General features: G+C 37.9%; 1 protein-coding gene across 2 annotated transcripts in view; it reads right to left on the bottom strand.

The window, feature by feature from the left end:
* Positions 1-24,774, bottom strand: part of MED13 (mediator complex subunit 13) — a 56,809-nt gene that overhangs the window by 24,172 nt on the left and 7,863 nt on the right. For both annotated transcript variants that reach the window (XR_004841334.1, XM_009633927.2), the window contains exons 3-8: positions 20,246-20,414; positions 5,602-5,747; positions 4,313-4,510; positions 3,187-3,381; positions 2,064-2,226; positions 1,656-1,766 (exon numbers count right to left, since the gene is read on the bottom strand). Coding sequence is in view for 1 of the 2 variants with exons in the window: in XM_009633927.2 (XP_009632222.1) it covers positions 1,656-1,766; positions 2,064-2,226; positions 3,187-3,381; positions 4,313-4,510; positions 5,602-5,747; positions 20,246-20,414 (982 nt within the window). In the remaining variant the exon portion in view is untranslated. The remainder of the gene's footprint in view (positions 1-1,655; positions 1,767-2,063; positions 2,227-3,186; positions 3,382-4,312; positions 4,511-5,601; positions 5,748-20,245; positions 20,415-24,774) is intronic.

The following is a 24,774-nucleotide window of genomic DNA, read 5'->3' on the forward strand; positions in this document are numbered from 1 at the left end:
AGAACAACATATGAATTAGTGAATGACTTCTTGAATTCAAGCATTGGTACTAACCAATAATGCTCTCCAAGTCTCTACGGGTTAAGGAGTGGAAAATTAACATCAAGAACCTAGAAACCAAGCTCAGTCCCACAAAAGCTGTTTCAAAGCTTTTGTAGCTATTCAACTACAAATTTAGCAAGCGTGGAAAAAACCTCAGTGTCTTGACTGCATTAATACAGTTAGGTTCTTTCCAGTCTAAATGCACTTGAGCTTAAATCTTGACATTCAAGATGCCAACTTCCTAGATCATCTGACAGAATGAGAGACATGAAATACTGAAGCCTAGAATGAAATGTTTATGATTAAGCTATTGAACTGCATGTATAGCCTTAGTGCCTGGGTATTCTTTGCCACTCTTCCATTAGGAAAGTAAGCAGCATGCAACTTGTAATAAAAAAAAAAGCAGGATTAGGCAGGAATAAAAGGTAAGAGGTGTCACGATCTATTTTTACTTTAAACTCTCATACACGTTCTTCACCACTTAAGAATTCAAAATACAAAGAACAATAAGAGGGTTTAAGTCTTTGCAATTTCTATTTAGGCAACTGCATATTTCTAATACACACCTCACACAGTTCATTGATTGTTTTCTCTTAACTAGTGCTATCATACCTAAATTCTCCTTTAACAGAATATTTAATCCTCCTCCATCTCCCAGCTCTTCTCAGGACACAAGTATTTCCACTGAACTTAAACCAACCATTTCAATGAAGTAGGAAAAAATGCATTTCTTTCAAAATGCTACCTCCTCCAGACATGATTTTTTTTTTTTTTTTTTTTTTTAAGATTCCAACATTCATTGCAAGGTAATAACTGTAACATTTAAATCAGAGAAAGCATTTAAACCTTTGCAACGCTTCAGCCATCTAAAGATTAGTATTCTGCCTAAGTACAGAAATTGACAACTCACTGAAATTAATGTTTCCATTTATTTTAAACACCTGTATTAACAGTCTGTGTCATTGCACAGTTTCAAAATAGAAGTCGTAACAAAAACTGGAAGTGAAATTCAGACTTTCTCCCTATGTTTTGATCCTTTTCCCCCCCCCCCAGCTAATACAAAAAACACATACAGGCAATCAACTCACAGAAAAGCAGTTTTATATACAACACCCCCTGGAACGCCATCTTTCTCAAGAAGTAAAGCAGGTTTGGATTTCTTTTTCTTATTCATCATGACACAAATGCTACAATCGCCTTGCTGATGATTAACAGCTTTCTCCCTTCAAGGCTAATACCACAGCCCTCTAGAAAAGGTTTTTAATTCCTAAATAAATAGGCATTCCCCTTCCATTGCAGCCCAAGAAAGATGCCCATGAGATAGTTTCTACCCCCATACAGGCCTAAGGAATTCCAGACCAAGACTCAGGAACTGTCACTGAACTGTCAAGCAGGTCCACTCAGTTGATTCACTTGAATAAAACCTCTGCATTACCTTATTGGGCAGAGTTTTGAGACCTACAATGACACTTAGGATACGAGACAAATTTTGTTACAGCTTTCCTACAAGCAGCTATTGCTTAATTACTCCTAAAGGAGTCATCACGAGCCCTCTCCCGAGCACTTCAATCTCGATGTACATTGTTGGACTGCAGGTTTGCCAAGTACCGTACCTTGAACAATTGCAATTTGTCCTCTGTGTGGCTTCAACAAAATCCCAGGATGCTACCTTGTCAGCTGTCTCTTCATCACACAAACCATTTGATGTAGCAGAATACTTCCTCCTATTATTCAATATCGGGAGAGTTATTTGGGATCAACATATGTTCTTTCCTTATCTTCTGTCAAACCTCAAGAGCAGTTTTGTGACACAGAATTCAGCAAAGAAGTTACAAATAGCCTTTTACTAACATATTAAACTGAGAACTAAACAAACGACTAGTTAGGAACAAATAAACTTCTTTAAAATGTTTTATTAATAAGAGTAAAGCACCTTCTACTACCAGTCACTGCATCATTAACAGAACTACTTTCTACAATGAACACAAGGGCTTTTTTAGCTTCACAAAATGAGTACATACTTGTTCTGCGCTCTATTCATATTGCATTCTTGCCAAACTCTGTCCACCACTTGATTGGCTAGCTTTCTAGGTATTTTGCCACCATGATGGCTAGTACTGTCAGAGATAAATCCATCGGAAACTGAAGAAAACTTCACCCATTTCTGGGCAGACTGAGCATCAACTGAAAAGTAGCACCAGAGGAAATAGTTTTAGGCATGAGGCGATACACTCAGAACAATGATTACTCCAATTCAACCACCACAGGAACATCTTAGGAAGAAAAGCATCTTCTTAACTCAACATTAGGAAATAAAAACAAAGAGAAAATTTAGCTATGGTAGCTGATTATCATAACGTGGTTCCCTCTCATGGTGGGGGGTGTGGCAGAAATAAAAAGCACTATATATGTTTATGTTATAACTGGGCTGGCTATTCTTTATCTTCCAAGAAACTATGGACCTGAAGAAGAAAGTAACTTGAGCAAGGCTACCTGTTAGCGAATTTAACAGTATTATTAAAAAAGGGGTCAAACTAAGGAAAGAGAAAACCTTGTGGAAAAAATAAACAAAACCTCTTCTGCACAAGAACTGTATGTAAAGCCACCTGGAACTACCAGTGAGCCTTACCCGCTTTGACTTAAAAGCGGTTTACCATAGCCACTACTCACACACAGTTCAGAGGGCACGCAGCCTTACTGGAAACTTAACTACAAAGAATCTTCCTTGGACTGTGAAAAAGGCTGAAAACATCACCTGGCTCACTAAAGACTGAGATGCACAACGAGGTTTATAAACCTACGTCAGAATGCACACATGCACGCAAACACACAGAGAGGAAAAAAAAAAAAAACCAAAACACCAAACCCAAGAACTTAACCACAGAAATTTGAAGTACTGGATAACAACATCTGGTACAAAAGCAGTCTTCATTTCAGCAACTTACAAAAGCATTCAAGTTAATTTTGCCCACAACTGAACAATAAAAACTGGTTTTACTATAACAGACTTATGACTAAAGAAATGTGATTTTTGGTAACAAGTCAGTTGTACAGAGAACATCTGAATCCTTTCCAAACACTGCTAGCTTTAAACGAGAACCCATCAAAGTGATTTCCCACATGCAGAAGCTAATTTTATTATACCTGTTTGAACTTCCTCTGGGGATGTCGGTGGAGTCAGAGTTACTGAAGACATGGCAGGATCTCTCGTGGAAGCAGGCACTTGGTGGACACCCAAGCAAGTAGTTGAACAGTGAGATGCCCCTACAGTGCTAGGAGCAGGGATGTCTGTTTGAGGAACTAGAACGAAGCATGCTGGGTATACCATTCGCACACCAGCTGAAAAGAAAAAAAAAAAAAAAAAGAGCAAGTTGATTTTACCATTGTTTACCAAAAGCTTTACATGTAAAAATCATCAATAAATGGATCATTCGACCAGCCACTCATAAGTTTACCTACCCTTTCTACCTACTAAGGCATTATCCTTGGACAAAAAGTCTCTGTTGTCATCCTCATCATTACTTTATGATTTGCTTTATACAGAAGAGCTGAGTGAATGAATCAAAAGGGCTTTGTATATACAGGCAGAGACAGCCCTGGCATCTATGTGCTACTACTTGCTTCTATCATTTTGTTTTATAAATAAGACTGAGAACATACTTCTTAGTATCACGTAAAACTGTCAATATTCCCCTCCCTATCATCATCTGGGTCTCCAGCCATCACTGCAATACAAGCTTGTAACACTCATTACAGAGAAATGATTACATTAGTTGGCAAATCAAAGGTCAATAGCCCACAGCAGAGGAACAAACTACTGCGTCCCAGGGGCTTAGATTTTAGGAACAGCAGCAGATAAATGCAGTGCCTGAGTACATTAAGTTCTGCAGGATTGTGGTTTTGAAGACATCCCTGAAAGGCACGTCTGTTCCGTTTGAATTTGCGCAGAATCTGAAACAGTACAACATGCTTTTGATGCATCTCAGATGTCAACGGTGATAGTCTAGGGTTTTTTTATTACCTTTTTTTAAAATTTATTTTAAAACCAATCTTGCTTCTGAAGGCACATAAAGAAAAAACTCTCCTACTAATAGGTCTGCAAATCCCACTAAGCAGCAACTCATTTTAGGTAGGCCCGAGCATTACACAGAAAAACAAAAGACCAAGAGCAGTTGCAAAAAGAATAAAATGGGGTCCTTTTGCATTCAGTATTTTGCAGACCTAATCAGCCAATTTATTTCAGTAATTAAAAGGTAATCCAAACACTCACCAACAAGGACTTCAACAGCAGCTAAAGAATCATCCTCCCAATCCATTTCTTCTTGTTTTTCCTCAGATCCCTCCTTCAAGTTAGATGTGACAGGATAGAACTGTTTCCATTCACCAATAAGCTTTTTTGTCGATGAATCAGAAAGCTTGAACGACTGCCCTGTGAGCGTGCCATTTAAGCCGAAGGGACTTAGAATAACTAAAAAGATAAATAAAAATATGTTGGCGATTATATCCAACCAAAATTCACTCTTTAAATTCCCACTGAAACAGCATAACTGTTATTTCAGCCACACCAAATAAACAACTTATCATCGGCAAGTCAAAACACACCCTCATCACATTTTACTACACCACACAAGTTTTTGGCAATAGGTACACATTGTTAAATGCATGTGTATTGTAAGAATCCAGGTACCACAACAACAGTTACAAATTAATCTGTTTAAACAAGCAAGTTTTCACCTTTGCTAGCAAGCAGTCTCTAACATACACGTGGGATAAAGAAACACTATTTCAAATTCTGAGAGTTAAGGTGTTTCCTCATCCTTTCATTCTGCTTGGTACAGTTACAACAACAACTTATATAGGGGGAAGTAATCTGTTTCATGTTTAGTCTTGTCCATATTAGGAAAGCACAGCTGCTGTTACATTGCATTCAAAAAAAAAAAAGCAAGTTTGGACACTGAGCGTTAATAAACAAGGGCAGCGTGTGGTCATGCAGGAGAACTGATTTCTATAGCCAACACAAGTGTGTCTAAGACAGGGAATGATCAAACAGCCCACTAACCAGACTCAGGCCCCATCAATCCTTTGTCTTCGAGAGCATAGCCTGCATCTGCCGGTGGAACCAAAGGAATTTACAGGCAAGGAAGAGCCAAATAAAAAGGGGTAGAGGGCATGAATAGGTTAAGTATTTTGAGTCAGAAATGGATTTCTAGAAGAGGGGTCTATGAAGATACATAGGGGTTATAAAGCTTGTTGAAAAAGCTAAATATTTAAGTCACCAATAGGACAGTACTCAGAAATTAAGTTTATTGTGTCATGAAGACAAATTATCTGGCTAGATGCCAAGAGATGAATATGGAAATCATCCACCTGCAGACGAGCTGAGACACACCAACTGGCTTCTGACTACGTCAAGACAGGGGACATTTGGGGAGAACGTGTAACCAATACAAAACAGATAACGCCTGTGCTCCCACTTCCAGTCTTTGCCAGAAGTCCTCAGTCTGCGCAACTCAAGGGATTGATTCATTTTAATACTCACTACTGACTGGTAAAACCTACCTTGAAAAGGGCTGTTAGACTGCTGGGCGAGAGTGAGGTGTTCTTCACTGAGCAGGTACACAGGTTGATGCTGACTGATTTCCACACTGGTGCAAACATTGCTGTCTCCATGCAAGAAGAAGGTGAACGAGCAGGACAAGTGTTCACTGGGGAAGGAGAAGCGGGGAAGGCGCAGGAGGTGGAAAGGAGAGAAAAAAAAAATTCCTAAGTATAGAACTTATTTTAAGTTGATGGCTTTCTTGCTAGTTTGAAGGTATTGCCTCCCAAAATAATCCTTAATGAAGTAATCAAAAATCCCTTCAATCTAAATAGCAAGAAAATGCTAAATACACGCTCCCTTGGAGCGCTTACAAAGTATTCCAGCATTAGAGACAAAACCAAAGATCAATCGGTTAGAAAACACCAGACATTACGTTTTCAATCTCTTTAGACGGACACTTTATTTTGAGGTCTGGAGGAAATTTAAAGCACAATTTTTTGCAAGACACAGAAAACTCTAACTTAACACTTTTATGTCTTACATATTTATTTAAAATCTATAAAAATATTTATGAACATATATTAATTTTAGTGAGGTCATACGTAGGTTCTCCTGTCACAGACCCACTAAGCAGAATTTATATTTTAAGATTTATATTTAATATCAGCCAGTGAATCACTTATTTAAAAGCAGGAAGAAGAATGGCAACAGCTATGAGAAGTGTTGGGTTTGTTTTGTTTTTTAAATTGAATCTTATCTTTGTGCTCCCGAAGCCAATCAAGTAACTAAATATCAAATCCCACACCTACACAAAAAAGGGAAGATACAATCCATTAAAAAAAACCAAAACACAAAGCTTAAGCCATTGCTGAAGTCATTAAAGCAAGTATCAATGTTTAATACCAGATGCTTCACTGATAGCTTCTCTCAGTCCAGAGTGTTTTAGAAAAATATAAAGTCCTGTACAGCAAAAGTCACCCCAATAGTAATCACCTTCATACAACTGAATTAAGTGCTATTTTCATAGTGCTGTACATAGTTACTAGTTAGCAACAATCTTCTACCTCCCAAGATCATGCTTCAGAGAATTCCCAATTTTTGCAGCTGTTAGCTGTTGGTTTGTTACAAAAATATAGATAAATCCCTAAAAGTACAACTATCAAAATTTTTATGTTGCATCCAACTCAATTCAGTGGTTTATGTGAAATATATTTTACCAATTTTAATTAAAGGGCAGGAATAGAGCAGCAAGGCAAAAAAAAGCAGATCTCTGCCAGGATACCGCAGAAGCAGTACATCTTCATAGCAAGTTCCATCTGAAAAAACTTTTTTTTTTTTCCTTTTTGAAAAAGTTGCACAGGCACAGCAATTTTCAGTTATATCAGCTACAAGTTACCACAAGTGTCTGCCAGACTAATACACTCCCATAGGAAAAGAAGAGATGTTTAAAAGCAAGAAGATGCTATTCACGTTGGACATTAAATTAGGTCCACCATCTCAGTAATAGAACAATGAAAGCCAAGGAGAACATTAAAAGTACTTCATAAACTACTGAACAAAAAAACAAATCCTTCTCTGTAAGGAGGGTAGCATGAAGCACCTGCTTGGCCTCAGGAAAAAACAAACAAGCCAAGGGAAACAGGCTGCATTTAAGTCAGTCAAAATAGCAGATACTGGTGTATTTTTCACAAGGTCAAACGGGAAAGACACTCCATGAACTACTGTAGCCTAAAAAGACTGTATGAATACAGCACCACTGTTTCCTGCCCAAAATAAAATTAGACCCCATCAACTAATGCCCAGGATCGTGTGCATGCTCCCTGACCTCATAGAATGCTTGCATTTCTTAGTCCACAGCATGAAAAGACAAAGCAAGTTTTGCGTTCCTGAGAAAGGTACAAACAGAGCTCCGGGGCACGAAGAACCGACAAACTCCAAGCACCTGAGCAACCCTGTTAAAATGCAACCTCCACAGGTGCAGTTACTGGATACCTCCTTGGTGTAATTTCTAAGATGTTTCTTTCCTCCGCCTGGAGGTAGATGGTGGGACAGTAAGCAGTAAGGGTGGGGGGGGGGGAAAAAAAAAAAAGAAAAAAAAAAAAGGTTTCTGGAATTGGCACAGTCCGTTCAATCTATGAAAACGGAGATAAACCAGATCACCGAGTCTCACCTCAAGACTCAAAGAGCAGCCACCAGGGTAGTCACCACAATGAGGAGAAAGAAGGTGTTAAACACACAGCTTTGCCTACTGGCAGATTTAAAATTAGGGACCCAAAACACTTCAAGGATGAGAGAACCCACAAACCGTTCAAGGAGGAACAGGAAGCGCAGCACATTTTTTTATTACAGTAACTTAAAGCAGGCCACGAAGGGAACTCCGTGAGGACCTGCTCTCAGCGGCTGGCCCTGACTGAAGCAGAACAGCTTTCAAGGTGCATCACATCTGCCTTGCTATGTGAATCTGCTGTTCGATTTTAATGGTCTTTTAGCAACAAAAAAAGCCAGGATCCAGATGGGTGAATTACCACTATTCATGGACAGCTACTCAGCACAACTGCTTCGGCAATCCCACTCTGGAGAGAACACTCCCTGCAGATGAAATGTCTTACTGCTCAGGAATCCCAGCGAAGTCAAGATTCCAAAATGCAGCGATGCTGGAGCTAAGCACCTTGCGGATGATTTCAAGTTCAAGTGAAGCCACGTGGTTAGCAAACGCCTCTAAATTCCTATATGGAAATCTGATTAAACTTTAATCCTTATGCAAATAGTTGAAGACTGATTTTCAAATTTAATTTTATTTTAAAAGCATATTGGATGGTTTAAGGTGAAAGAGTGGATAGTGTTCTGGGTTCCAAGTCACAGATAACAATTTAGGAGCTTAGTATAAGTGAGGCAAAGTTTAAAAATAAAAGCACATATTCTTTAAATACACTTTAAATGCAATTAAGCTGTGTCTCTTGTAAACAGCGCATTATTACACAGATAAAGGGCAGACAATTGTAGCATAATCTGACGGAATTCAAATAAACCAAGACAAAGAGAAGCATCAGCATGATAACAGAAGCATTTCAATTCATTACACTGCAAAACTAGTCCTAAGAAGTAGCAAGGAAAATTCAAGGTCATCATGCAAAAGCCAAATAAAAAAAAAAAAAAAAAAAAAAGCCAAACAAAAAACCCACCCCAAAATCAGAAGTCTTTTCTCCCCCGGCTCAGCAGGGGAGAAGTTTCCAACAAAATAATAAAGTAAGAGAGGAGCCATTGTTGTCGCTGACATCATTCAGCCAGCGCTGGCAGGCAAGCTGCAAGCGCGCTACTCGGGCGGCTGGGAGAGCAGATCTGCTGCGGTACAATTCAGTCGAGAAAATCCAAACATGATAAAGTTTTCCCTAATTCTGGTTATGAATGCAAGTGTTAAACAGCAAAACGATGCACACCACCTCAGGATTTTTTTTTTTTTCCAGGACTTTCAGAGGTGCAGCAGAGTCATTTTATGCACAACAGGATAATACTGTTTCATAGTAGAAATACATAGTAAAAACCAGTGCTGTCCTTAAACTCAAGGTAAGGGAAACAGATTTCCGCATGGTGTACACGGTATCTCCTGAAAGCATGAGTCTTCTTTAAACTAAAGGTTAACGTGAAAGGCAAAACTAACACTTCATGTTATCAAGCATAGCATGAAGTTTCTTCCTAGCTAGTCATGCTCAGAAACTTTCTTCGCATTTAACATCATCATTTCTGTTAGGTTACAAAACTTTAGGAAATATCAAGGCGTGTGAAATCATCACAAGAAATACAATGAAGAATCCTAATTAAAAAAAAAAAAATCAAAATCATACTGAAGCTCTTTGCAGGGGAGTGGAGAAAAGGAGGAAGGAAAACAAAGATCCAGAGCTCTAAGCTACTGGATGGCCCTACACAAATGGTTTTATGGACTTAACAAGAAATTCTCTTAACCTGCATGCTTTTTATTCTTCTTGTTTTTTTTTTAATTAAATACATTTGTATGTTCTCCAGTTCCTTAATTTCCCAGAGACTGACTGCTAGTACCTAGTGCCACCTCAACCTCAGCTTAGGAGGAATCTTATCAAACCTTACCGTAAACGATGTAAAAAAACCAAACCAAAACAAAAAACAACACCACAACCCAAACAAAACAAAATCAAACAAAAAATATCTCCCCCCTCCAATCCATTTCTCTAAGTCTCTTTCTCCTATCCTCAATAACTCACCTCACAGCCAAAAATCCCAATCAAGAAAAAATAATTTACCTACTTATCACTTTGGGGTAAATAGGCATATTACTTTTACAATTCAGCCAAGGACACTATAACAGAAAGCAAGCTGGTGGTTTCCTGCCTGCTAATATCGAGTTCATCCTATCCTTTTATTTGCAGACATTTTTAAGTAGCTCAGAAGACCACTAGATAATTTGTACACAGCATCTCATGACCGAAATAGAAAAAAATACCTATACATCAATGCACAGAACTTTTGTCCTGCATGCAGAGAGAATCAGTGAAGTCCTTAAGGTGCAGATACAGCAAAAAAAAAAATGTAGCTTGTCTAAAGCTACCACTGATTCCCCCCCCCCTTTTTTTGTACTTTTACAATTATGATCAGGTGTTTTTGCATGTGTGTACTTAAGACTTCAGAGCAGAGGGCAGAGTTTTAACAGAAAATTCTGAAAATAAAATCCTAGTTCTCCCGAAAGTCTAATTTTCTCAACTGACTGTAAATATGAAGTTACTCCATTAATATTTCTAATATTCTAATTAATTTCATTAAAGTCCTAATCTCAGAATTTAAATATCAATAATCCAGTTTCCAACTGATCTCTGATACAGATGCTATGAAGTGTCATCAGAACGAGCATTCTTTATAAATTTGGATCTGAACACACCAGAATTCAGTCAGAGTGAGTTCCAATACTAAAAGCAACCTTAAAAAAGAGGGGGAAAAAAAAAAAAAATACATACTCTTTGGAAGTAATGCTATTTTAAGCAACCTTCAGTCCTCACCTATGCTGCATTAAGACGCATTTCTATAAACATTTTTGATTCCCCCATGCCCCCTCTTCACTCAAATCATACAAGACAAAGATGTTTTTGTTTCAGAGACAAAGCATTATGATCCTGTGTCAAAAGAAACAGAAACTGATGTGGAAAATTTCAATACAATTTTTATTTCTGCTTTTGTAAGAGAAACTGAAGGGAAGGAGGGAAAAGCACACCAAGATTAACATATACATGAGGTTTCTACATCTCCATTAGCAAATCTGAAAACACCTCCTTGATAAAAAGGTAATTAGGTCTGTTTTTTCCTCCACATTAGTACTTACATAGAGCTTTATATCTTCAAAGTGCTTCACAAACATTAGCTGCATTAGAACCTCACTAATCCACACTTCACTAGATTGCGTACTTCAAATCAGCACCACACTACGGCTGAAAGGCAAGGAGGCTGCGACAACATCAGAAGCAACGAGGAAGGCTCCAACTAAAAAACCCTATAGCACATTTAATAGTCAATTCAAAAAAGCATCCAAATGTTTCAGCTGAAAGGGACAATGTTGTGTTGGGTTTTTTTATAATTGCCATCTCATATTTTCCTAGATTGTCTTTGTAAATTACTCAAGTTGAACCAAGAGTGGCTTACCAAGTCAAAGCACTGCTAACCCTACTAAAATATTTACCATATCCTTATAAACTATGTGTTTTCTAATGCCTTTTCCTCAATGAGGAAAATGGACATTGCAGAGTAAAATTACTGTCCATAGCTAATGGCTGCCACAATTAGGATTCTACCATTTCCCTTTCAACGGGGTAGAACACACCTTGTTCAGGAGCACAAACACATCAGCCACAGTTTTGAGTCTCTAATTAATATGCATCATTTTTTCAGACTGTTATAAAAGGTTTGCCAAAAGTTGGTACATACTGGCCAGCACCCAGAATCCTTTGGGGCATTTTGACCAAGGATCAATATATCATGACTGGCTGACAACAGTTATCAGCAGCAGCAATAGAGCTGAGAGTTCCCAACCGATGCATCACTGCTGCCCAAATAGAAGCATCTCCAAACAGCTATTCTTCACTACAAGACTATTTCAGTATGCCACTTAATAAATTTAAAGTATCAAAGAAGTTCCTTTTTAAAAGGTGACAGTTGCCTTCTATGTAAATTCTTGGGCTGGAGAACACACTCTCACAATTAAATAGGTTCTTTTGGAAATAAAAATTTAAATAGTAAAGAGTTTTAAGGTGACTCACTCCCAGCACGAAGCCCTAAGACCCTGCATATTCAGTCACTTGTTTGGTGGTTTTTTCTCTTTCCTTTAACCAGGTTGAGAGACAACACTATAGCAACCAGCACAGGATAGAAAACAAGACGTAACTGCCAAAGAGTAAGTCTCGAGGAATTACATACCTGACCACATGCTCAACATGCACTACACCGTCCTCTATTCTACGATACATTACACTCTACGCTTTGTTCTTTGTCAGGCAACCCTCTAGGGCTTTTCAACATGGAGAAGAAAGAGTGAAGCTGCCAAGCCACTTGAGGCTTTATGAGCTAACAGAAGAAAAGCAGAAGCAACTCCCTCAAGACAACCCGTCTACCTACCACCTTTTCTTTGTAAGTGCTTGTTCAGAGTAGTTCTTTGTGACTATATACATCTTCCAGGTATAGCCATAACACTGCAACGCACTAATGAAGAAAAGCTTTCTATGCAGCCACCTTCACACCTACACTGCTTCAACAGCCAGTCTTATTTTCAATACAGCATCTTCAATTTCCACTCACCATCCATCATCCTGAATTACCAAGCTCCACAATCTTAATTGAGACTAGAAAGGAGCAGGAAATTAAGTATGCGTTTGCTGTAATAAGCAAAATGTGAAATAAGTAAAATAACTAAAATCAGATTGTTCTATTAACACAGCAACAAAAATAATTGCCAGGAGAGACATTTGAGTTTTCTTGATTTAAGAAACAAAAAGAGAAAGAAAAAGGAAAAAAGAAAAAAAAAAAAAAAACAAAAACAAAAAAACACACAAGGCAAGCACGCAAATTGTTTCAATTATTAAATACTTCATGAGCTTTCTTTGGTTTTGTTTTAGTTGTTTTTGGGGGGGTTGTTTTGCTTTTTAAGCGCTAGGGGCTGAGGAAAATGGAGAATAAGAGAAACTAGTTCCTCATTCTCTAGGAAGAACATGCTATCATACATACTCATTACGTTGCAGTACTACTTTTTATGATAAGAGTTTGAATCATCATTAATCAATTCACAAACATGCCCTTGGCTACAAGTTCCCCTGTAACATCAGAGTTTGTATCAGCCCCATCACACAAGGTCCCCACTTCAAGCAGACACAGTGGCATTAAAATCCTTAATGTGAAAGCTCAAAGAAATCTAAACAATTGCACATCTACATTTTCAAGCGAGTTACATATTCTGTATCTTAACATGAAGTAATAAGATCTCAAAATACAGATGCTTCTCTAACTACTGACAAAAAGATGGAACAGCAGACATTTTTCTAAGCATCTCTGAGTAATTCCCTATGGTCATGAAGGTAAATATAGCAGAAAGCTGATTTTGATGATAACACAAAGCAAAAAACATAGCTAATAGCAAAGTAGAAAAAACCTTCCAGTTCAAAGCACATCATTAATGACTACTGTCAAAAGGCTCTCCAAAATATTTTTCACATAGCTGAGGATGTTTTGATTTTAGTTAGACCTGCAAGTTAAAAATATTTATTCCATAACCAAGTTATATGCACTAAAACAAATACAAATGTAGCAAGTGACCTGTATTCCAGAATAAGTCACATTCACCTTAAAGACTTCCACATTTTAAATTAACTTCATTATTAATAGAGTTTAGCTTCATCCCAATAAAAACAAGATTGAAACAAAAAAAAAAAAACTATTTTATATGTGAACCCTACTAAAATTCTAGCATGACATCTTACAAAGAAGCAAACCTGATTTTTTCAGAATGCAACTAGAAGTTTATATATACACACGCACATTAAAAGTATATATTTCTCCAGATAGAAGAATGATAAGCAATACTACAAAAAGAGTTTGCTCATGTTCCTGTATTTCAGAACTTAGATGAGACTAAGAAACTGGCCACCTTGTTATCTTTTAATTATTGAGGATGCGCTATAAAGAATAAGAATCCAAAACATATTTGGAAAACAGACACTAGCTAGACATTACTCTGCTTCAAAGACTGTAACAGCTTTCAATGTACTGCTCTTTCCCATTCTGAAACATTTACAAACATCTCGTTAAGCCAGTGTCGAAGTTCAAAACTGAAATGCACTATAAAATTTTCATTCGACAAAATCTGAAGTATCTGTATGGGTTTTGTATTCTTATTGTTCAGTGAACAAAAAGAGCACAGATTTATTGTTGAAAGCTAAAAACCAAGAGCCATATCATTTTTTCATTTTTCTTGATGAACCAACTACCACTGTAACTTAAGCCAAATAAGAGAAAACTGCTTTGTGATGTAAAGCGCTAAATTTGTCTGCTTGTAGTCTCTGTAGCAACCCAATATTCCAAAGAGACAATCATGTGATCAATGCTCTCAGCTCCTGCTGTTTATCCTGCACTGTCCTACTTACAGCAGCTCTCAATTCCAGCTGTCTACAGTAAAAGGAAAAACATCACCTGCTCTCCTGCCGGTACACGATGCCAGAACAGCCTCATTAGAGCTGTTGTAAAAAAATGTTGACATTGTTTGATTTAAAGATTAACATCGGGAGGAAATTTACGCTGCAAAAGGAGTTGAGCAGACTTAACAGAAAATATTCCAACAGTATCAAGGAAGAGCCTCATGGTTTCAGCAATTATGGTTTCAAATTAGATATACAGAAATAAACGCGAAACCTGTGGCTACACGTTGTTCTTGTAGAGTTAACTCTCTCAAGTATGAAGAAATTTTTCAGCTTTAGCACCCAGAATCGCCTCATTCTGTTCCTTAATAATAATAATAATAATAATTCACAGCATCATTCTAGAGGGATCAAGAAGCAAAACTACTCTGTTCCTATTGAAAGAGGATCCCGTGGGAAATAGGAAAAAGGTAGCCAAACAGTGGGATAAAGCAGAAACGAGGGCTCAGGACAGAAAGCACAGCATTCCCTTTGTCTTAAGGGCAGTGAAGACCAGACAGACAATAGCTGATCTCTTCCAGAGTAACTGCTGTTGCATTATCAATATAAACATTTCTGAAGTAGGGAGCAAGACCATTTCTATGGCCCAATTGAAAAAAAAAAAAAATACCACTGCAGCCATGGCCATTCAAGACTTCAGATCTGCCAGCACACTCACACCAAACCAAACTTGGGAATCACATCCGCTGTGGCTACTTTCCCCTCTCCCTCCCGGCAAGATGAGGTAGAGAGAAATAAATACATTTATTCAGTACTATAATAAGCACATCTTCAAATCAAGATAACTACATGTACAAAGGCTAATAACAAACCCAAATTTATATCTAGAGTTTTTTCAACAGTCATTTCACATGAAGTCATATACTTATTATTCACATCAGGTAGACAAAATAGAATTTCCGTGAAAAAATAAAAGAACAGTGGGCTGGCATTATAAAATCCTGTACCCAGACTAACGTTGAACAGCATTACCTGTGAAACCTGTGCAGCAAGTTTCATTTTGTAAGCTATGATAAGCTTATCACTTATGATTTTCCAAGTGGGTTTTTGGTTTTGGGTTTGTTTTGGTTTGGTTTTTTATTTGGGTGTTTTGTTTTTTTTTTCCTTCTTCTTTCTTTGGGGGGTGGAGGTTGGTGGGGTTTTGTGGTTTGTTTTTTCAGTGAACCCATCAGACCCAAGTTCTGGTTTGCCACCCACTGCAATTGGTTATACTCTTTCCTATTTACAAGGGGCAGGGAGGGAAGCAACCGTACAAGTAATATTGTAGCTTCCAGTAGTCTAGATTTTCAGTTGTTTACCAGGTCCTCCCACAAAGTCAGGATTACTCAATTATTTGCTTACTGGCATTTCAATCATGTTAAAGTTTAGCAAGTTGTACTTATTACCAAAACTTCAGGAAATGTCCTCCACATAAGCACTTCATACTTTTGTTTCATTAGGAGCGTCAGATTTAATCTTCATTAGGGAATTGTATCTACAATAGCGTTTAATCTGACAAGTTTCCTAATCATATTTATTCCAGGTATACACTACCACTTTAGCATCCAGTTGGCAAGAGGAAAAGCCTCGTCCAAAGGCTGTTATCTGAGCAGTCTAACCAGAAAAGGTAGACAGACAATCAGATGCAGCAGATCACAATCTCCATCTCATACACGTATAGGGTAGGTTTTTAAATAAAGCAGACACAACCATACTGCTGAATGTGGCAGTAACAACACAGGAGCTTGGAAAGGAGAAAAAAAGAAAGATTCCTATTTGTCAAACTTTGTAATTTAATATGCAGTCATTTAAACCACATTATTGAGCTTCTATAATTTACCTCACTTTAAGTGATTGAAGAAGGTTGTGACAAATACTGAGGCAAAGACTATTTTTTTTCCTGTTTGGTCACAACTAAGACCATTAGCAAAACCTTCCCTTTAGTCTTTTATTCTACTGTTGTTCTCCTGCTGACCCCCATCACCCATGCCTGAAACTGAAAATCGCCTACTTACAAGTGAGCAACAACAAAAACCCCGCCACACACACACACACACACACACTTTAGGGAGGTAATTACCCCGTTCCTGCCCTATCTATAAACAGAAATGGAACTAGCATACTTGAAAACCTCAGACAGTTTCCTCAGGCATGGTAATCGTGACTTGTTCTAACAGATCAAATTTCACCAAATACATGACTGTCTCGCTTTTCTCAATGCTGGTTTTAGACTGGGGAGAAGGGGGAGGGAGGGAAGAGCAGGTCATGGTTATCACCTTGCAGCCTTGTCAACATGCAGCGTGTGTCTGCACAATGCAAACATCAGAGGTTTTTACTTTTTCCACAGCAAAATTTTTAAGAGATATTAAACAATAATATGAGGTTAGTTTAATAAGGTTGTTTGAGTCACACCATTAAACACAATTAAGCAGTGAACACTTAAAACCATCTAATTCTTATTTTCTTGGTCATCTATTCACGTGTCACAGTGGCATCAGTTTATGAACATTAAGGACTGTCCTCTTAAAATTAAGATGTATGCAATGCAATGATGAAATTGACTTTTTTTTTTTTTAATATAACCTTATACAAGAAGGAAAAACAACAGAGCAACAGACAGAAGCCAGGGCTGCCTGAGGATCTGTCATCACAGCCAAACACCTATTAGAAATCACAGCCTTATGTCTGTTGCACTACCACATACACATGAAAAGCGCAACATGACTGACTTCTATTGTTGGGAGACCAGATAACATAAAATCTCACATATTCTGGAACCACATGCTTTCAAACAGAACTCAGAGAAAAAAAAACAGATGGGATCAGCTTCAAATGAAAGAAATAGCTCTATCTGTGCATTCTTCAAAGAGAAAGAAGGGGAAGAAGTGGGACTGAAGTCCTGCACATTGCTTGGCCACAGCTCCAGAAAGCACATGTTAAGAAGTTACCTCCACCATCAAGAGCACTGTCCACTCGGTCTCTAATCAAAGTCTTTGAAACTAAAGATTGCCAGCAAGAACAACCAACCTTATTGCAATCTGCAGTTCAAATACCCAGAGAACAAGTCCATACAGTGGCCAACCAAGCCCCAGAGTGCAGGGTAATATCAACTACGATCTGAAGCAGACCGGTATACTAAGTGCCTTTAAATTATACAGGCCCATGAATTCTGTCTCGGGGTTTCTGAATGTTAAGGCAAAGAAAGCAAAGCATACATAACAATACAGGATGGAAGCAGGCACTAAAGATAACAGTAACAAGGTCTGAAATGAAGCGAGACGCCACTCACGCAGGGATACCAGAGAGGGGGGCAAAACCTTCCTATTTTTGGGTACGCGCAGATTCTTCCTGTGCTTCTCCCACTATTCATCATTTTCTAAGGATGAATAAAAATATACCAACACCATCACGGGTAACTTTTTTCTTCCTTAAGAATGAGATATACATTTAATCAACACAAGCAATGTAGAGAAGTAATTACAACGTTCCTGAACAGAAAGGCTTTATTCCCTGACAGGTGCAGGATCTGCCACATTCATCTGTGGCCACATCTACACAGGAGAAGCCCTGCTGTTGGGGGAGATATACACATTTCTAACAGAGGAAGCAACAGAAAGTCTTCTGAAAAAGACTATTCTTCCTATATCAAGAAGCTAGGATGACATGCTTTTGAGATTAACGTTACGAATATTACTATTCCTGTTACTTGAAAGATGGTGAAAATGCCCAAAAGACAAAAATATACCTTCAAAACTGTTCTGATTCTTAAGATACGTGCATCCATAATCGTGGAGAGAAGAATGGCTTTGGGGAGGGGCTGGTGGTGGTTTGTTTTGGTTTTTAATTAAGCCAGCCCCATCTACCAAAAAAAGAAACTTAGCATAGGTCTTGTTGATTAAATGGATCCTGAGGAAGGAAAAGTATATAAAAATTGTCTAGAACTAACAAAAACTAAACCTGAATACCAGTTGTCTGGTAAGAAACATATTGGCAGCCAGGGTGCAACATCCAGAGCATTTTCTAAGCAGGCAGCAAGTCCTTCTATGTTGAGTTAGGGCCTCACGCTTTGCTGCGGTGTCATTCTTGATAAGAGAGAAACGTCCCTTTTGACTAGGGGAGTATCCCAATTCATACAAGACACCAAAATCCACTCAAAGCATTCCACTTGACGTTTCCTCCTCAACCACAGCGACACACTTCCTACCCACAGAGGAGGTACCACAAAGCACCTGCTTCAGCCATTTGGGTTTCTCCCACAGGAAGTTGCTGGGAGAGGCAGAGGCCTGAACCCATACCTCTGAACAGCTTAACCTTCCAGAGAGTATAGATTATCCAAATTACAGATATTCCTAGAAGGGATGAGCCAAATATGCCAAGAGTATGCACATCTGTTAACCGTTCCCCCCACTTCACTTCATAAAAGCCAGTACTCAGAATATCACATGATACTGAGCTGTCTGGTATGAAACATTGAGATTTCTCTACGAAGAAGTTGTTTTATGCAGATCTGTGTAAATCTTTCCACATATTTTTCCAGTAGTTCAGGACTGCTTATGATGAAGTTGTTGTGTGGGTAAGCACACAATTCCTTCAGTTATTTTCATCAAGCATGCTGACCTTCTGACCTTCTTAAAAAAAGAATCAGAGTTTCTAAATTAAACAAACACTGCTATTTTATTTTAAAAGCTTTCATCAGCTTTTCCAGCTGCTGTAGAGCACTTTATAGAATTACTGTAAGAGATGCCATGACAAAACTAATGCTAGTTTTAAATGGCAATTTGGAAAACCAGTTCCTCAAATGAGGAAAGCCCAGACTGTGCCAAGACAATATTGGCCCAAATAGTTAAAAGTAAACTCTTTACTATTGATTTATAGCAACAACACACAGAAGAAATGGATGGACAAGGACACCCCAGAGAGGAAACATTTGCCCTAACCAGGGTGGAGAAAGAGTTGCCTAGAACTAAAGGACAAGTTTATCCATAAATTAAAAGCAGCAGTTCACAACTACTAATAGAAACACACACAAACATGTGCTTCTGCTTCTTTTGCTCCAGAACAGCTCTAATTTTCTTTCAAGTTTAAATTTATTGCAGAAGATGCCAACAATGGCCAACTCCACACCCAAAAAGCAAAGCCACTGATCTCAAAGTTTCCTGCATTCAAGATTTAATGCATGCATATACACATACACACACACAAAAAAAAAAACCAAAAAACAAAACACAAAAACAAAAACAACCAACACACCACAAAAATCCATCGTCTAAGCTTTAAATGACTTTGGATTTTAAAAGCTGATTTGGGAACAGCGATTAAACTTGTTCCAGCTAACCTAGTTTTTATTCATTTCATTATTTATTGCTAGGCAACATAGACCGTGTCAAACCACGTTAGAACCATGAGAAGAAGTCCTTCCAATTTAGATCAAAAATCCTCTTCTCGCCCTCCTCCCGCTCAATGTGGAGGCCACATGTATTCTTTTAACACCAGCATTCCCAGACACAACCTTCTTTCTGACCAGGAGCTGACATTTCAAACTCTCTTCTCAACATCTCCCATAAGATGCAATTTATCCAAACCTCATGTGGTACCTGTAAATAGCTCTCTAGATCCTGCTTGCTCAAAGAATGAATCTTTCTTAGTATTTACAATCCGAATTAGTCCCGGTCGCTATACTGTCAAGTCCAGAGTGGGTATCCTTTTTTTCCTTTCTAGAAGACTATCTTCTTTTCCAACATCCCTATTATCCGCAGTCTGTATACAAGTACCAGTATAGAACAGACTGCCTACTACCTTTAGTATTGTTTCCTTTCATCATAAGGAAGTTTTGAAGAACTCCAAAAAGGCAGAAAACCAAGAAAGAACAGAGATCCACGTTCCCAAATAAACCATGAACAGAGTGCTCTTAATTAGATGCTTCTTCTAACATGAAGCTTAAATAAACCCTACAAGTTCTTTAATAAACCAAAATAAAACAGCCTACCTTTTGTTTATAGGTTTTTCATCTTTCTCATAAGGCTTCACAAACCATTTCCCAATGCGTACAAAATTCCGATTCATTAAACACCTCTCCAACAGGTTGTGAACGGCTTTGAAAAGTAGAGTGCGACACTCGTAAGAAAGTCCATTCTCCCAAACACCATCTTCCTCTTCTATAAGGCAAAGGGAAAAAATAAATTAGCATTGAAGTCCACCTTATTATTTCATGAACGTATCACAATATCCTTTGCTCTTGCACAAGCTTTTAAGACATTCACAGCATAACATGCAATCAAAAAAAGCCTGTAACATTCAGATAATAACTCTACTCACTTTATAATAGTATAACCACTAAAAGTCATCAGCTGTAAAAACATCTCATCTCCCATGAGGAAAAAAGATTCAACAGTTATTTGTACACAAAAGGCAACAACTAGCACCAGTACCTTATACATTTCAGCCTACAAGATCACTGTACACTGATCTGTCTGCAAGGTGGGTCATGTTCAGGGTAGTCGGAATTACTTATCCTGAAAAGTTAGCTGACAATTATGCTTAAAAATAAATTGTCCAAAGCCAAACTTTTAACATATCCTAGTGTCTTTAGCTACCATCGACTGAGGAAAGCTGAGCAAAATACCATTGATCAACTGACCCTTAATGTTCATCAATTTGCTAGAGGAAGGGGGAAAAAAAAAAAAAATTACCCAGATTCAGAAAACCAGTAGGAGCAACCTGATTCTCCCCAGAAGACTCTCACAACTGCAATTTTTCTTTTTAATTCAAAATAAAAAAAATAAAAAATAAAAAAATTAAGCAGGCTAGTCCTGCTTTCTGATCTATACATATATCAGAAGAGGAAAACAGCAAGCAGAAAAACAAAGCCCAGTTCATACTGATAAGATTCTGAAGGGAAATGCGGAGATCTTATGTGCCCCACAAATCAAACATGGTCATGGAATCCAACTTACACAAGCCAAGATGATTTGCCAAATTGGAAAGCAAGATTCATAAGAAGCTGTAATCTCTTCAACCACTCTGGCGCATAACCAGTGTTCGAACATAGTTTACAGGTCCTAGAAGTATATGCACTCGTCCGAAGAGTTACAGTGGCATTACAATTACATTGCACACGTAAAATGAGGGGCATTTGAAAGATCCTGCAGCATCTCTCAGCATATGCGTGATATCATTCGTTCCCAGCAACACACTAATATGGAGGATAATAAAGAAAACTTGAGATCTTGTCTGTAAATTAGTGGCAATCGGGTCTTACCTGTATGCCTACAATTCCTTGCATAACATGTTTTACATATATCCCTAAGGATCTGCTACTGGTCTCCTTGGACTAACCTAGCATAGTTATCCTTGTAACACCATTGCTTTTATACTCCAGGTAGCAGCAGAGACTAGAAGATTGTCTGACATAAATAAGGAGACATATTTTTACTTTGGTCTCTGGATAGTCATGGAATAATTTAGGTCGAGAGAGACCTGTGGAGGTCATCTCCTCCAACCCCCACTCAGAGTTCAAAGTTAGAACAGGCTGCCCATATCTCACATTTGTTGCCCCTCATGCCTTCTTTGCATACCTCCAAGCAGCGAGGCTTGGGATTTACTTTTGTACAACAGGTCTTACAATAGCAACCTGTCTGTTCACCTCTCCTTCACAGAGGATTTTGGTTCAAATAGCTTTCCACTGGTTTGCTTGATGGTCAGAAAACTTCAGTAATACAGCCAAGTCCTTGCATTTTAAATCTCCCTTTGAAATAAGCCCCTTCATCTTTATCTGGAAGCCACTTACAAGCTTAAAAGGTTGCAATAGTATTAACTAAAGTCTCAATAACCTTAAATTAGAGACCACGTAGAAAACCAGACACCTAAGTTTTATTTTAAAGAAAAAAAATTTACAAATTATTACAATAAACAATTTTTTAAGACAAAGATGGCAGAGAAAGGAATTTCAAGATACTATTGCAACCAGAAGATGGTGGCCGTATTTGTATATTGCTAGATTCCACACAAATGGAAGTACGTTTCCAGTCAAGATCAGGATTGTGAAAGCAAATTACTCCTAGTATCCTCCTCCGAGGGACAGAAGAAGAGTAAACAGACCTGCCCCATAATTTATAAATGAAGAGGTGCACACCATTACAGATGAATCATTACATGAAATGATTTTCTGGTACTGACAAGGAAAAGCAAGGAACCACATTTCCTAAGTAAGAGACCTCACCATGAGTTTCCCACCCATCACCTACTTCCAGTTTCGAAGTTCAGCAAAAACTTGTTTTCAAAAACCGTAAAGCTAAAAGATAATGGAGTAACTCACTAAAGAAACATCGTACAAGCAGCTGGTAACAAAAAGCAACAAAGGTCCAAAGTCAAAGGGCATAAAGTGTCTGTGCCAAGAGGACACGTTTTTCCCCAGCTCGGAGATGCGTAGCCGTACACAAATGAGCAGCCCCGTCCTACGGGCAGCTTCGCGGCTCAGCACCTACTGCTCAACTGGTGGCAAACAAGCAGCTCAACAGAGCAAACATTAACTACAAAGCTTAATGATATTGGACTTTAACTGCACAATAAACTCCACGCCATTTCAAAGGTTAAATAGTTGGTTTCTATATGGCTCTCATAATTTAAAAAAAAAAAAAAAATCATTCTAAGAACATTGCCTGCATCAATTACCTATTATAAGAGGAAACAGAAAGAGCTATTTCCAGCCTTTATGCCTAATTTTGTTTTGACATATTACTGTATCAATGAGAAGAAAGATGCTGAAATCACAAAGATACTGAAGTGTAAATCGCAGCCCGTACTTTGATGGTCACACTACAGAAACAAAGGAGAGGTTTCAATTTTGTGAAGACACTACAAAGTGCTAGGTACTTCATTTAGCGTTAATAGTTGTGCTGACAACCAAGTTATGAACAAAAGTTTACATGCAAGGACTTGCCACAAGATTGTAACTCTTAAGAGCTCTCCTAGCTGTTTTAGTTTATTGCTGAAACATAGATGAGCATATTATGTGGGGAAAGTGTAAGGCATTAGATGGAAATTACAATTAAAACCCTAATATTTAAAAAGAGAGCATGCTGTAAGCATGCCTACTGAGGGGGAAGAACGTCTGGTACCCAAAATAAGACCACCTGTTCAAACTGAAGTGCATCTTGCTATAGAAAGGGAAGGTTAAATAAGATGACAGTTAAAGATATCCTCATTTCAGAACATTATTCAAATTCATGCAAAAAAATAGCAGTAAGTGTTCTGTGTCTTTTTGAAGTCTATTTAGTCATTCCCCCCTCCCCCTTTTTTAGTGGCGGATGGAAGGAGAGAAATATGACATCTGCTCACATCTCCCAGCTATTTTTTTTTTCTTCATTCAAATTGTTGTTTCTCAACATGAGAAAAATCCTCCTACTTAACAGAAATTGTACGAAGTAAACCATTTTTAAAAAGAGAGGGAGGGGAAGAGGCACTTTTGTCTTCTAATCTTTCTTAAATGCAATAACTTCAAATGTTCAATCTGATAGCGATAATAAACCAAAATAAGTTGCTGACTCATTTTAAGAAAGTGTTAAGCCACAATTTCACTTCAGACAAGTGTTATCCACAAAAGTGCTCTGGCAAGCTAAAGGTTACGAATATTTTGTTTTTGATTAGTCCTCTTAGCTGTCCAAACCACTCAACTCCTCCATGACATACTTTTATGTCAATCCATTAAAAAAAATATATATGCATGCCATCCCACAGTAACTAATTTTGTTCCCTCCTTCTTTACACCACATATTAAGTAGAGAGTTTCCCTTAAATGAAGCTAAAAATTATCAAGAAATGAAGACTTAGTGGAAACAATGTCCAGGAAAAAGCAATTTTCATACTTCACATAAATAACAAACTTCCCCATCAACACCTCCTTGATTCTACCACCATCCAATTTGAATGAAACAGCTGTAGGAGGCTATTTGCTTTCAGTACTTTTATGTTCTACTTTACATTCTTCATACAGTTCACCTGAAACAGTATGGTTCATTTTTACTGATATTACATTATTAAATTCATCAGTTGAGGGCTGCTAACAAATGTATCTTTGCCTAACGTATGTTTTTGCAGGAATACCAATTTTGAATTTCTTCAGTTATATTGCAACAGATAAATATACAGTATTAAAAATTACATTTTCAAGAACACCTTTAAAGAATGGGGACTTTCCCCCTTCTTCCTTTTAACATATATCTGGCCACACCAGCAAAACACCAGTAAGCACCAACTCTTGAAAAGGCTGCATATGTTTACCATGCCATTAAAAATATCTTCCTAATGCTCAAGGAACCTCTAGAATAAAATATGCAAAGAAAGAAACCACAGTCAAACCTCCACTGTGGACTACAATTTCTGCCCCCTTCCCATTACTTCAATTACACAGAGGGAAAAAAAAAAAAAATTAAAAAAAATCTATTCCTTAGCATCATGACTGAGATGCGTCTTTTAGAAGTATTACTTACCTTCATAGGCTTCCTTTCTGTCATCATT

This window comes from Egretta garzetta, unplaced genomic scaffold (assembly GCF_000687185.1).
Source record: "Egretta garzetta isolate BGI_Z169 unplaced genomic scaffold, ASM68718v1 scaffold112, whole genome shotgun sequence".
NCBI classification, from domain to species: domain Eukaryota; kingdom Metazoa; phylum Chordata; class Aves; order Pelecaniformes; family Ardeidae; genus Egretta; species Egretta garzetta.